This window comes from Trachurus japonicus, chromosome 18 (assembly GCF_045865225.1).
Source record: "Trachurus japonicus isolate A0001 chromosome 18, Traja_1.0".
In the NCBI taxonomy this organism is placed as follows: Eukaryota; Metazoa; Chordata; class Actinopteri; order Carangiformes; family Carangidae; genus Trachurus; species Trachurus japonicus.
In genome coordinates this window covers 25819534-25834929 of record NC_140924.1, presented here as the reverse complement: position 1 = coordinate 25834929, position 15396 = coordinate 25819534, and the positions used below count along the sequence as shown (strand labels likewise).

Here is a 15396-nt window from a genome sequence, read left to right as displayed (position 1 = left end):
CGGTGATGAGGCGCTGACAAATATAGGTGGTTGTGTGTGTCCACATACTGGTTTATGTGACTTAAGGTGACATTTCGGTGCAGGAGGGAGTGGGAGTGTGGATGCGAGCCAATCTCCTTCAACCATGCACGGAAAAGGCGAATGATAGAAAAGGTTTTTCTAATTTAATGAAAAACAATGCCCAGGTCAGCAATGCATGACAATAAACATGTGGTTCATTTGTCCCCTCAAGTTACATAAACCAACACAGCGTGGACACACACAACTCCGGTGACGCCGGTGACGTGTAGAAAAGCGAAAAAAGTGTTTCCATTACACTTTTGCGATACACGTTTGTATCGATACGTCTCAAAAACCACCTCATGAGAGCGTAAAAACTTTTTTGCGATATTTGAGAGTTTTTTTTCGAAATGTAGGTGTTTCCATTATCAGTTTTTAATTTCGATATTTAGGTTTTGCGCATTAAGGGGTAATGGAAACGCACCTAGAGATGGAGTCGGCGTACAAGTCGATCTCCTCTTCTGACAGTCCTGCAGGCGTGCTGTTTTCAGGTGCTCTAGACAGCACGTCTGCAGTCGCTATCTCTTTTCCTGGCACATGAGATATTGTGTAGGAAAATCTCATGAGCCGCATGAGTAGACACTGGATGCGTGGTGGCAACTCATCAAGGCTTTTTGAGCCCTGCAGTGGGACGAGAGGTTTGTGGTCTGTCTCTATGTGAAAGGTTTTCCCGATGAGGAACTCTGCAAACCTCTCACAGGCCCATGTGGAAGCAAGAGCCTCCTTCTCGATCTGAGCATACCTCTGTTCAGTGCTGCTGAGTGCCCTTGACGCATATGCCACTGGTTTCCACTTTGCTGTGCTGTCTTGCCGCTGGAGGAGAACAGCATCCATGCCATATGATGAGGCATCTGCTGAGACAAGCGTGTCAATGTTTGGATTATACAGAGCTAGACCTGGAGGAGTAGTCAGGTCCTCCTTTATGCTGTCAAAAGCCTGCTGCTGTTGCGGCCCCCAAATCCACATATTTGATTTCTTGATCAGCTCTCTGAGTGGGTGAGTTTTCTCAGCTAGGTGAGGCATGAATTTACCAAGGTGATTAGTCATCCCCAGGAAGCGTCTCACCTCACTGACATTTCTGGGCTCCTTCATGGATTTTACAGCGCTCACCTTGTCTGGGTCCGGACTGACCCCTGCTGACTCGATGATCTGCCCCAGAAACTTTATCTTGCTTTTTGAAAACTCACATTTGTCGTTCAGTGTCACTCCTGCACTCTGCAGCCGTGAGAGTGTCTTCCGCAGCCTCTCATCCTGTTCTGCCTGACTGGCTCCCCAGATGAGCACGTCATCCATGTGGCACACAGTACCATCTATGCCCTCTAGGATCTGCTGCATGCGTTTCTGAAAATGTTCTGGTGCTGATGAGATGCCAAAACATAGACGATTGTAGCAGTACCGTCCGAACGGAGTGATGAACGTGGTCAGCAGAGAAGATTCCTTGGAGAGTGGAATTTGCCAAAATCCTGAGTAAGCATCTAGCTTTGAGAAGACTTTGGCCCCGGTGAGCTGTCCAAGAGTGTTCTCCACCGAGGGAAGTTGATGTCTCTCTCTCTCTACTGACTTATTCAGTTCTGTGAGGTCAGTGCAGATCCTCACAGCTTCTCGTGCGCTTTTAGGAACGACCACCATGGGCGCACACCATGCTGTGGGCTGCTCCACTTTTGAGATGACACCTTGCTGCTCCATGCGATTTAGCTCAATTTTGACTTTGGGAAGGAGGGGAAGTGAGACTCGCCTAGGTGTTGAGACTGCAAAAGGCTTTGCATCTTCCTTGAGTATGATGGTGTACTCACCCCCCATTTTTCCGAGTCCAGAGAAGAGCTTTGGGAATTCTTGCTTCACCACTTCGCTTGTATCCAGCCTGACGACCAGCTGCAGCTCTGTGGCGGCTGCTCGGCTTAGCAGCGGTGTCCTCAGCCCATCCACAACATATACAGTCTCTTTCTTTGTTTTATTTCTCTTTTTGAGAGTGGCTTTGAACTTGCCCATCACTTTCAGAGGGTTTCCTCCTGGCCCTTTCAGAACCATTGTAGCTTTTGATAGCTGACCGTACTGGCCCTCGTCGTACAGTTTTTTGGGTATGGCTGTCACATCTGCGCCAGTGTCAATTTTAAACACTGCTTTGTGGTCATCCATTTTTACCTCAGTCATCCAGGGACCAGCATTGTCTCCTGTCTCTGTTGACACTGAGCCCAGGAAAGAAACTCCATATTCTTCATCACTATCCTCTGTGTGTGTCATTGTGGCCATATTCACCTCATGTAACTTTTTTGACCTACAGACTCGAGCATAATGTCCTTTTTTTCTGCACTGGTTGCATGTTGCATCTTTTGCTGGACATTGGTCTTGGCTGTGTCCTCTTGTGTCCCCACACCTTCTGCATGGTCTGTTCTGGGCTTTACTGAACACTGGTTTGGACCGTGGCTGAGCCTGTTTTGTTTTTGCACCACCGCGCTGCAGTGCGTGCATGCTGTCCAGCTGTGTGTTCATCATGTCTCCTTTGCAGTTAGCTTTTAGCAGTTTGTTTTGCTTCTTCACCTGTTCACTCTGTTTAACTAAAGTGACAGCTTTCTGTAGTGTCAGTTCAGGATCCAGCTGTAATCTCTCTAATAGACGTTTGTCTCTCAGACCCACGACCAGTCTGTCTCTCACCATCTCTTCATGTAACGCGCCGTATCCGCAGTGCTCCGCCAGGCAATGTAACGCAGTGATGAACGAGTCAGCTGACTCGCCTGACTCTTGCTGACGTTGATTAAACATCGCCCGTTCATATATGACGTTCCTGCGAGCGACGAAGTGAGCGTCCAGCTTCTCTTTGACTGTGTGGTACTCACTCGCTTCATCAGCCGTTAGGTGCAAGGACGTTAGAATGTCTTCCGCCTCCTCGCCCATTGTGTAGATCAAAGCATTGACTTGATTTTCCTCCGCTTGGGTTTCCAAACCTGAAGCGATACGAAATCTGTCGAATCGTTTGATCCACTTCGGCCATTCCTCTGTTTTGAACGTGAATTTCTCCGGTGGAGCAACTTGAAACTGGTTCATGATGAACGCTGTCGATCCGTTGCCTTGGTAACGATGCTGTTCAGCTACAAAGTTACTAACCGTTTCCTTCCACGCAGCGGTTGGCAACACTAACACTCAAAAGACACTTTTTTTTCCACGAAAAAATAACAAACCGCCAGCTGACGTTTCACTTGGCTACTAAATAACTTCTGACACCATGTTGTAGCGTTATAGCTAAGTCAAGACGAAGGAGGCAGGAGCACATCAGAGACACACCAGCTGTTAGGTCCAGGAAACGTTGGTCTGATTTATTGTCACCATGACAACTATAACATTCTAAAGTCACCTAGCAGGACTTATCTCTACAGAGAGAGAACGGCATGAAGGGCTGTGTGTGTGCAGCCCGGTGCAGCCAAGGGATGCGCCTGAATGTGGTGACGTAGGGACGAGGACCAATAGATCCATGACGAGGGCGGGGGCTGCTAACTCCATCGGCTGACAAGACGTTATGGTGCGTTCAAGGCAACCCGTAACTCGTGTTTTTCCGACCTGTGAAGTCGTACCAGTTCGATCTGGTACGAGTTCACGGGTCAGAAGTTACGAGTGGCCGTTATAGTGACTTTCACAGGTAAAACAGGTCGGAAAAACACGAGTGGGTTGCCTGGAACGCTACAAAGTCGTAAGTCGTGACTTGAAGCTGTAATTTACGGTTTCAAAAGCCGGCCTGGAACGCAGCATTAGCCAAAACGACCGGATCGCTTACTTCTGCTTTAACTAGGATAACCTGGAAATAAATTACACATATCTGAGTAACGGGCGGCACGGTGGCACAGTGGTTAGCACTGTTGCCCCGGCCGCCCAGGTCCTTTCTGTGTGGAGTTTGCATGTTCTCCCCGTGTCTGCGTGGGTTTCCTCCGGGTGCTCCGGTTTCCCCCCCCACTAAAAACATACCAGCTAGCCTGATCCTCCAGTCAGTGCCCCTGACCAAAGGCACTGGCTCATAATCTGGAGTTGGTCCCCGGGCGCTGCACCGTGGCTGCCCACTGCTCCTCAGGAATGGGTTAAATGCAGAGAAAGAATTTCACTGTACTAGCTGTATATGTGACAAATAAAGTACCTTACCTTAACGTTAACGCTAGTTTGGTGGTCATTTAAAAAGTTAACTTAAATTGAATCATTTACTAAATCTGACGGTGCTTAATTGATGGGTTTTCCTCATAACGTTAACCTTACAGAAAAGCCAAGGGTAACGTAAAATGACCCACACAACTAGCTGGTGTTGGCTGAAGTAATGTTAGCAAGCAAACTAACCATTGTTTACAAGTTAGCAGACCTTTACTGACCTTCGCTGCTGCTGTTTATCATCGTAGACAGAGATGTAACACTCGGCCTCTGCCCAAGGATGTCGTCCATCTCTTTAAAATACTTAAATTTGGTTCTCGACCCCGAGCCACTTCGGTTGAGCACCCTTTTTTCCGACATGTATTTTTGTTTTAAGCTTTTCCATTTGTTTCGCAAGGCAGTCCATGGTTTATCAAACCCCAAGCGTAACATTTCCCCACACAGTTCTTGATATATGGTGGCGTTCCTCTGTTGCTTGCTGTCCAGGTTTTTGCACTTTGGACCAACGTAACCAGGGTACGTTTTTATGTGTATCTGATTACGGTGAGAATTATTCATTCATTTTCTATACCGCTATCGTAGAGACAACAGACGACCATTCACAACTATGGGCAATTTAGAGTTGCCAAATAACCACCTTCATGTCTTTGGTCTGTGAGAGGATGCCAGAGTACCCCGGCGGGTTCGAACTCAGAACCCTCTTGCTATGAGGCGACAGTGCTAACCACTGCACCACCGTGCCACAGAGTGAGAGTTGATATACCCTATAACAGGGGTGCCCAAATTCTTCTCAGTGAAGGGCCAAAAATGAATCGAGGTGGGGGGTTGCGGGCCAAAACTAAACATTGAAATTAAAAATGCCTATAACATAGGTTAATTGTGCAAAATAAACACATACAAAGTAATTTTTAAATGACACTATTGATTATTGTGTTTCACTGTTAAACAGGGCTCCAGATTGCCCCTAAATGGGGGCATTTTGCCCCTAAAAGGGCAGGTGACAAGATGGCAAAAACAAGAACAAATTGAGCGTAGCGTTAGTTCTGGCAGGCCACGACGTCAAGCTCTAACTGCATAGCTGTCATCGCCGGCGCAGATCAGCTGATGGCTCAGCTGACTCTGCGTGCCCGCTCCCTATTGGGAAATTGCATTAAGAGCGGGGTATTTAAACTGCTCTCGCCCGACCCTCCTTCCTGCTTCCTCTGCTGCTGGCACTTTCGCAAGCTCCCGCATGAAGAACATTTTGCTCGTTTTCGTATTACCTTGTTGCTCCCGATGTCGTCGCCCCTCGTCCACGATGATGAAGACCCGTGGCAATCCGACGGCATCATGGTGGAGCCTCACCAAGTCTCTGAATCAGAGGAAGCCATCGACGAGGAGAGGGCTCCTTCTTCTCTCCGTCGAAGCTCCCGCCTAGCAGGAAAGGGTACCGGCCAAATCGTACCATCAATCGATGACTGGCCGATTCCTAAACTGTTAGAGTTCCTGTTCTGTAATGATGTTTCTGCTCCGGTCGGAGCGTCTCACCGGGAACTGTTTGCGCTGTTCCTGAACTGCGCTGGGTTTCCACCTGTAGTTCAGCGTCCTGTCTCCGCTCCTCCTGTCTCCGCTCCTTCTGCCTCCGCTCCTCGGAAAGCGCAGTCAAAGCGCAAACACTGGTCCCAGAACTCAGTAGTCGCTCCGACTCCAGCCGCTGCCCCGCCGCCGGCCAAAAGAGCCAGAGCCCCGGCCACAGCAGTCGCCTCCTCAGCTCCGGCAAACGACGCCATCTTGGCAGCGCTGTCTTCTATTCAGTCTTCCCTTTCCAGCATGAATTCAAGGATCCAGACCTTAGAAGCCGGCGCCGTTCCATCCACCAGCTCTGCGTTCCAGGCCACCGTGTTTACATCCCGGGAACCGGCTGCTGCTGCTGCCTCTTCCGCGACGCAGGCCAGTGACGTCACTCCGGCGCCCCTCGACGGCATCTCTATCCCGCGCAGGATTCTGGGTAGTGCAGTCCCAATCTCCACCGGTGTGCCATTCTACCCTCCTGCTGCTGCCATCTCCTTCAATCTGAGAAACCAGATCCTTGCAGGTAATGATGTCAATTTAGTGAAAATCCTGCTGTGCTCAGATTTTAGTGACAAGCGTGTGGTAGATTGTGGTGATGTGTCTGTGATGCTAAAGGATAGTGACCCTAGACTTTCAAAGACCGTGACTCTAGCAGAATTTACTGTTGCTTTTGGTGTGTTCAGAGATGTAATCTGTGAGGTCTATCCATCCCGTCGAGCAGAATTGGACACCTATCTGGCCATCATTGCAGATCTTGCCTTAACATACGGTGGAACTTTGTTCTATGAATATCATAAATCATTCTCTGCCAAGGCCGCCATGTTCATTCAGAGGTTTAACCAAAGACTGGACTGGTCTGTAGTCGACCTGGCTCTAATCAGCAGGCATTGCACTGGTCGCCAAGCTCTCTCCTGCTCCATTTGTGGCTCTTTCTCGCACTCTCCCAATATGTGTCCCAAATCCGTGGCTATAGTTCACACGCCAGCAGTCCCGCAATCCGATGAGACTAAGGTGACACCTTTTTGGACTCCCATGTGCCATAATTTCAATGAGGATGTGTGCAGGTTTGTAAATTGTAAATATATTCATGCTTGCAGCTATTGTGGGGACAGTCATCCAAAGTCTGTGTGCCCCCGACGAACCCGCCTTCTGAGGAAGGAAAAGAAAAAATAAAACCTTCAACCCCAGTCAACGTGGCTGAGCTGGGCAAGGCTCTAAAGAAGCATCCGAACCGCTGCTTTGTCAATTATTTGCTTACCGGTCTGGTTCAGGGATTCATGGCTGGGTTATTGTGGTTGCCTAAATTGTCTTTTTCATGTAACAATCTGCAGTCTGCTTTAAAAGAGCCTGAAGTTGTCGACACTCTGCTGGAAAAAGAAGTCAGGAAGGGTTTTATGATCGGTCCTCTTGATAAATCCCCTTTCCCCGTATCTCGCATAAACCCCATAGGTGTGGCTACCCGGAAATATTCTGGTAAAAAGCGTCTCATTATAGATTTATCAGCTCCTCATCATGATGAAGTCCAAAGTATTAACAGTCTCATTCCACTCCCGCCGTTCTCTCTGTATTATGCCTCAATCGACGATGCCATTAAGCTCATCAAACAAGCAGGTAGAAGAGCATGGTTATCAAAGGCCGACATCACAGATGCGTTTAAAGTCATGCCTTTGCACCCTTCCCAATGGCATCTGTTCGGCGTGAAATGGAGAGAGAAATTGTATTTTGCAGTTAGGCTCACTTTTGGGTGTCGCAGCAGTCCAAAAATCTTTGACACATTGTCTGAAGCTCTCTGCTGGATTCTCTTAAACAATTGCAAGCTGCCTTTCGTGCTTCACCTGTTAGACGATTTTTTGCTCGTAGATTATCCTCATGCCAAGCCAGACCACGCAATCATCACTCTTAAAGATACTTTCAAAAACCTGGGAGTCCCCTTATCTGAGGAGAAAACTTCAGGTCCACTTCAAGCCATTGAATTTCTAGGTATCAAATTAGACAGTGTCCTCATGCAAGCTTCCCTGCCTCTCGAGAAATTAAACCGCATCAGAGAAATTATGAAGGAACAAGTTTCAAAGTCCATTTCAAAAAGAGATCTGCTCTCCCTCCTAGGTCATCTCAATTTCGCCATGCGCGTGATTCCTCAGGGCCGCTCATTCATATCCAGGCTTCTCGACCTCTCAAAGTCAGTTGAAAAGTTTCATGACACAGTAACTCTGGATGAAGGGTGCAGATCAGAGCTCCGGTTTTGGTCTTTGCTGCTCGAGAAATGGAATGGCATTTCATTTTTCTATAACGACAATACTGAATCATCTTTGGCCATTAGATTATTCACAGATGCAGCTCCTTCAGTGGGTTTTGGGGGGTTCTTTGATAATCAGTGGTTTGCTGATGTATGGCCAAAAGAATTGTCATCTCTGCCAGCTAGTGCTTCTTCCTCTGCGCTTATGGAAATATACCCAATCGTTATAGCTTGTCTTCTCTGGGGGAAATCCTGGTCCAGGAGGAAAATTATTTTCTTTTGTGACAATGAAGCAGCTGTCCACATTATCAACAAAGGGCGTTCCTCTATTCCATTTATTAACAGGTTTATAAGACGCCTTACTTGGGCATCCGTGCTGGGGAACTTCATCATCCGCGCAGCGCACATTCCAGGATTGGATAATAAGATTGCTGATGCTCTGTCTCGATTTGAATTTCAGAAATTCCACAGACTGTGTCCGGAGGCTGCGCCCTCCAGCCTGCCTTGCCCCCCCTTCCACCATGCGGTGCTAGATTAGACAGCACCTTGCAAAAATACATGCTGTCAGCTGCTCGCTATATATGCGTTCTGGTTTAGCAAAGTCTACATTAAAATTGTATGACTCTGCATGGTCCTATTTCACAGCATTTTGTTTCTCTTTCTCTAGCAATTCTTCCTGTAAGTATTCCCATTGTATGTGCTTTTCTGGTTCACTGCTTTGAGTCCCGCAAAATGCAGCCGTCCTCCATCAAAGGCCTCCTCGCAGGTGTCCAGTTTCACCTGCGTTGCCTGGACCCGTCCTCCAACAGCTTACTAGAAAATCCATCCATTAAGCTTCTGCTAAACGGCTTTAAGAGAGAGAAACCTCAAGGCAATGACATCCGTCTCCCTTTCACTCCTCCACTTCTGCACAAGTTAATCACTCACTTAAGGAACGGGTGCTTTGGTCCATATACAGACTCACTGTTAGAAACTGTTTTCCTCATGGCTTTTTATGGGTTCTTAAGGTGCGGAGAATTCACTACACGCTCACGATCTTTTGATCCTTCACAAGACCTCACCATAGGCGATGTATCAGTTCACAGTCACTACTTTTGTATCCTCTTAAAACATTCTAAAACTGACAGAGATAGAAGGGGAACATCAGTCATCATTTCTCAAACTAACTCTGATTTCTGTCCATTGTCTTCCATGGTCCGCTATCTGAAAAGCCGTGCCCAAGCCAGCCCACAGGAGCCGCTGTTCGTCACGGAGAGAGGGGAGCCCCTGTCACGAGCCTGGTTCGCCTCTCGCCTCCGCCTCCTTTGCCAACTTTGCGGTCTCCCTCCGGAACGCTACACGCCTCATTCGTTCCGCATAGGAGCAGCTACGACAGCAGCAATGGTCGCTCCTGTGGCCACCCTGAAAGCTATGGGCAGGTGGTCTTCTTCTGCTTTCAGTCGTTACGTGCGCCCTGGCAATAAAGCCATCCTAGATGCTCAAAAAGCCATGAGCCTCTCACTGTAATTCTTGATATAATAAATATTCATTCATAGGCATGATTGGTTACGTCTATATTATTATATTATTATTATATTGTTATTACTATATTATTGTATTATCATCGTTATTATTAAGAGGCAGCGTGTGGCTTATTCCCTATTAAATTGTATATAAATTATTTCCATCCTAGATAGCTTCCTGGCATCTCTTGTAGCAGAGGTTCCAGGATTTGCCGGTATGGTCGTTTTGGGGGGTTTTCTTTTGCTGCTGCGCTCCCTGCTTATGCCGTTCATGATGGCTCGTGAAGGGCAGGAAGGTGCTCTTCCTGCCTCAGGCTTTCCACGCAAGCGCGTGGAAGAGCAGGGGGCCCCAGAACAGTATCATACCGCCAAATAAAACTGTGCAAGTAAATAAAGATTATTTTGACAAAAGTGGTCCTGACTGAAAGTTAGTTTTGGGCAAGAAATTTCATACATCACAAGAAGCATAACTCCTGGGAGGCCCTAAGGCCCTCCCACTGCAGCACATGTCATGTGATATTCTGCTTTAATCACGCCCACTTCAAATTTCTAACCAATCGAACAATAGTTGTTCACCATTCAAGGAAAATATTTTTCCCAGATGATGTGTTGAGAACAAGTTGCAAGAACTCCCAAACCAGGGCTGCAAGAAAAGAATGACAACATTCCTTTATTGCAGCTCTGGGAGAGAGAACACATTTCTCTGTTCTTGGCCTTTAAAACCATTGAGTTGCCTAGTCACTTGGTGCAGCAATATCCTCATAGGCTGCTGTCTAACTGATGTGTGTGTTTCTGGGTTAGTTTTTGATTCCATATTTTATTTTTTATTAGACCATCCCTTCTCATGACATGGCTTCTATCAAAATAAGTGTGCTGAATTCTGTCACCTAAAATTAATCTGTATATTTTGGCCTCATTTTATTTCAGCACACTTGACTGTTAGATTTACAGTGTTGCCATCTGCATGGTAACACATATGTGGTAAAAGCAAAATATTGCTGGTAAAAATAACTTTGCTTTATGGAAGAATGATGAAGACACTTTTAAACATAATGCTTTCAGACAAAAGGATGCTTAACTAGTGTGAGGTATACAGTACTGTATTTTTAACTGATTCAGCCAACATGAGGTTTTCAGTTACCTCTAACCACGCGTGTTTCTGTTCAAAGAAACGACCATACAGTAGGTGACAGTGAACTTGACCTCACATTTTCCCAGATTTTATTTCGACTTTAACAAACAGCTAATCCAAAACTGCTAAAGAGATGGTGGTGGTGAGTGAGTGTTTCTGACATAAATCACTCTCACCATGTGATTCTCTTTGTGGAAACAAATGTTCACTGTAAGTGGCAGTGAGCTTCTGTCCATGCCTCGTATCCATCAGCCAATCAAACACAGCCATGTCTCCGAAGAGAAAGAAAAAGGAATAGAATTTAAAATTAAAGCTGAGATTGCATAACATCCTGTGTTCATTTACGTGCAGCCTCGCTCTTTATGGGTTTTCACATGTGTTTCTCACCATGTAATTCTCTGAACTTGACTCTGTGGGTTGCAGTGAACTTGAGAAGTTTCCAAATTTGGACATACATTGTCACTTACATATGACTGGCCAATCAAACACAGTCTTGTCAAACAGCAGTGAAGGACAGATCAAGATTGTTTCACTCACCCAGAAAAATTGAGCACGATGACATCTGTACTATTTGTCTTCTGCCTGTTGTGTTTGTTCGAGGGGGGAATAGGTGAGTTGTGTTTTTGTTTTTGCAGTTTGATTCTGTTAAATGTCTTCATCTATTCATAATGTACATTCACTTTGTCTTTCATTTCCCTTCAGCTCAGTCGACTGAGGAGAAATTGTCCTCATCCGTTCATCAAGTGAGACGTTTTATATCAACTAATGTTGGTGAAAGCTTGACTTTGCCATGTGTCTATAACAAAGGTGGCATAACAAAGCTTTGGTACAAACAAACTCTGGGAGATAAACCAAGACCCATCGCTACTGTATTTGGCTTCAATAATGATGTAAGCTTTATTGATGAATTCAAGAACAATCAACGTTTCAGTCTGGAGACTGAATCTGATAGAAATCACTTAAAGATAACCAATCTGCAGATATCAGACTCTGCTACTTACTTCTGTGCAGGCAAGCTTACAGTGATTACTGAGTTTTCAGAGGGTATTACTGTCAATGTAAAGGGTTCAGACTGGGAGATCGGAGCTTCAGTCCATCAGTCAGAGTCTCAGATCATCCAGCCTGGAGGCTCAGTGACTCTCAACTGTACAGTGCAGACTGGGACCTGTGATGGAGGACACAGTGTGTACTGGTTCAGAGACTCTGAAGAATCTCATCCAGGACTCATTTACACTCATGGAGACAGGAATGATCAGTGTGAGAGGAAACCTGACACACAAACACACACCTGTGTCTACAACTTGCCGATGATAAATCTGAATCCTTCTGGGACCTACTACTGTGCTGTCGCCTCATGTGGACACATACTGTTTGGAAACGGGACCAAACTCGTCTTTGAGGGTAAGTCACTTCATAGTACAGGTTTTAGAAGTATATTATTTCTACTTTTAACTCAGGATGATCACCGCTCTGTAATCTCATCTAATGTATGAATTTGCAGATGAGATCTCTGTTGTCCGTCTCCTGAGTGGCGCTCTCGGGTTCATCACCATCCTGACCATCCTACTGGCTTCCTCAGTGTGTGTGATCAGCATGAGGAGAAGCTGCCTTCATACAGGTAACTGGTCCTATCTGTACATATAATGTTTATTTATTGATCATGAGATGATATAGGGGTTTCCTCTTTATTACAGAATCCTCTTCAAGATTTTCTGACCCCTACTTTTTAAGGCAAAACAAGATCAACAGGCGGCGAAGACTGAAGGACGACACCTGGAGTGAATGTGTGTACTTCAGTGTAAAGTAGTACAGCTGATCATGTTTCATGGTATTCTTCTGTGACAGAGACTTTTTGTGAACAAGATTTCACCTCAAACTGATGCATATAGAATCCTTGGACCGTATAACGGCGGGGCCACACCGGATGCGGAAGCGCCGAGAAGCGGGGGCATTTTCATTTCGGCGTCTAAATCTTCCGCGGCCGGCTCGCGCCGTGCAGCGATCGTTTCGGCGTCTGGTCTATTTTGTGCACGAGCCGCAAGCGATCGCATCAATCTTGGCAGGAAGTCTCACAAAGAAACACGAGAGAATCCAATCAATTCTCAAAATAAAACACAGCGATTGACAAATACATGAGGCCAATGTGTTTATGTTTGTAGCCTATTTGTGTTTATTAATCTAAACAGAGTGCGAGAGATGAACACACACACACACACACAGAGCTGAGGGGCAGAAGCGCCTGTCGACCCGGGGAGGCACTGTTGAAACTCTCACTCTATTTCTTATTTGTGATGTTTTATTCTTGAACAGGGGGATTATGATAGCATCATATAGCCTACCACTAGTTGTGGTTTTAATTGCAAAATGTTGTCTGGGAGAGGCGTACTTGTATTAAATTTGGGAAAAGGTACTCAAGCCAAACAAATATGATGTCTATTGTATGATTATAATTATTTCTTAAATAGAAAATCGGTATCGGAAAAAACGTTTTTTTGAGAGAAACATTAGTTCAGAAACTACAGTGTTAAAATTCCATCCAAACAACTTGCGTATTAAAGTGTTTGTTTTATTGTCAATATTAATTGTGTCCAAACCCTGTTGTTTAGGGAAGACCACCCAGCATTTCCCATTTATAATGATTGTTGTAATGTCATTGCTCACATCAGTGGGCCAAACCAAGTGGAGGGTTTTCTTTTCTATCAGAGAGTTTCTTTTTTTGTTTGATTTATGCATTAAAGAGTAGTGTCCACCCTGCTGTGTTGTGGTTCTGGCTGAAGTCCAGCAGTGAACTGGACTCTTACTGTAAGCAGATGGAGTTTGACTTTGTGTTGTTTGTTCAGTGGAGATCAATGTAAATAAAATATTCACCTCTGAGAAATCAACATACCACGTCTATCTATATACCACCTCCATTGTACACAGTTGTATGATGCAACACCTCTATCACTGATGGAGCAGTGCATGTCACTTAGTGTGTTTGTATGTGTGTGTGAGAGAGAGAGGGGAGATTGCAAAAACCACAAAATGTTAACTGTCATGAGGTGAGACTCATGTGAGCTGACAGGAAGGGGTGGAGCCTCTGTCACGTTTCATAGTGACCTGCTCCATCTTGACAGAGTCTGACTCCACCAAACTCCCAGTTAATCCATTACTGCTACAGAGGTGGGCGTGTCACCCACCTGTCACTCAAAGCAGCCACACCCTCAATACTGTCTAACTTTGAGCCTCAATAACATTGAAATGTGTGAGTTGTACACAATCACTTAATTAATTAAGTACAAGTCACACATTTCAATTTAGCCTCTGAGGTGAAAATTGGCTTTGTGCTGTGAACATAGGTCACGGTTTGTCCCTAGGTCCTGTTCTATTTTGAAGTTTGTATCTTGTCTTCCTGTCCTCACCTTCCTGTGGTTACCACGTGTCTCACCTGTGTCCTGTCTCTCCCTCATGTATTTCACCTCAGTGTTTTCTCATCGTCCTGTGTTTGTTCGTCTGTGTTCATCCTCATTGTTCCTGTTTCCTGCCTGCTTCTGGCTCTGAAGAGGCAGCAGGGGTCTCATTTATGGTTCCAGGGTGCCATTCCGAAGGGCCGCCACTCCGAACGTTTACTTTAATTTGTCGGAATGCCGACCCTTAATTATTTATGGGAAAAGGGTGCCATTCCGAACCTGAAAGAAAGGGTGCCATTCCGAACCTGAAAAAATCTTGAGTGGTTTACGGCACGGAGTAAACATGTTTGATTGCGGTGGTAGCGTAGTGGTCAGAGCATCTGCTTTTGATGCGGTGGATCAGGGTTCGACTCCCGGGGGAGATACATATTAACTGCGATTTTATTGGCCTCTACCTAACCTTTTTACTAAACTTAACCAACTCCTTTCTACATTGCCTAAACCTAACCAAAGCACAGAGCAAGGACATTTATTTTCAGCAGGAGTGCCGCGGCTGCATCAGACCATGGATGTAATGCATCAGACTCGCACCTGGGTGAAACTTTGGAGGCGGAGGGGGAGGGGGAGGGGGAGGGGCCGGTCGGGCGCTGTCCCCGCGGCGCGTCGTGTCAAGCCGGGCAGGAAGTCAAACCACGAGAGAATCCGGTCAATTTTCAAAATAAAACACATTCGGAACGGCGGCCCCTCGGGAAGTTCGAAATGACGGACCTTCGGGAATTTTCGGACTGGCAGACCGTCGGAATGGCGGTCCTTCGGAATGGCGGTCGCCCCCCCTCATTTATAACCGTTGCGTATGCACAAAACGGGTCTGAAAGTGGCGTACGTGACTTTTCACGCCAAGGTTGTGATCTATAAAAAACAAACTTGACAGGAGAATGTGCGCAGCCCTAAGCAAACTCTGAGCCATGCGTACGCATGGTTTGGAGGAAAAGGGGAATTGGCGACACAGACGGTGTGGTGGTGAACTGAAGTCAGACTCAGGAAATGATGATTGAGAAGAACGATTATGTTTTTATTATCGGCCGTCACACATTTAATTTGAACCCATATGCGTTACATCCATGTTGCCACGGTGATTTAATTCAACAGCGCCCTTATTTTGCATCGGACTGGTGTTTCAGAAACATCTTCTTAGAATCTAACTTAAAATTCCAAATCAAAATTCCTTCTCTATATTTAATCACCACCATCTCTCCATCATATTGTCCACTCCCAGAGCGCAGGAGGAGGAGAGGACGGCGCGGCTGCATGGGATACATACATAGTATAAATAACTATATGTTCCTGTGATACTGTGTGAACATATGATCGAGAGTCAATTAAATCTCAAACCCTGGGGAA

At 46.0% G+C, this 15396-nt stretch overlaps 1 protein-coding gene across 1 annotated transcript; it reads left to right on the top strand.

Annotated features, from left to right (window-relative positions):
- Window positions 1-11161: 11161 nt before the first annotated feature.
- On the top strand, window positions 11162-12413 carry LOC146969439 (uncharacterized). Its single transcript, XM_085806297.1, has 4 exons — window positions 11162-11216; window positions 11309-12007; window positions 12108-12224; window positions 12301-12413. The coding sequence occupies exons 1-4, from the start codon at window positions 11162-11164 to the stop codon at window positions 12411-12413; spliced, it is 984 nt and encodes a 327-aa protein (XP_085662423.1).
- Window positions 12414-15396: the final 2983 nt, after the last annotated feature.

What these genes read in the sequence shown, in the direction of transcription:
- LOC146969439 (XM_085806297.1), top strand. Translation starts at nt 11,162, where the DNA reads ATGACATCTGTACTATTTGTCTTCTGCCTGTTGTGTTTGTTCGAGGGG. An exon ending in GACCAAACTCGTCTTTGAGG is followed by an intron (nt 12,008 to 12,107) that starts GTAAGTCACTTC and finishes ATGAATTTGCAG; the next exon opens with ATGAGATCTCTGTTGTCCGT. An exon ending in GAGAAGCTGCCTTCATACAG is followed by an intron (nt 12,225 to 12,300) that starts GTAACTGGTCCT and finishes TCTTTATTACAG; the next exon opens with AATCCTCTTCAAGATTTTCT.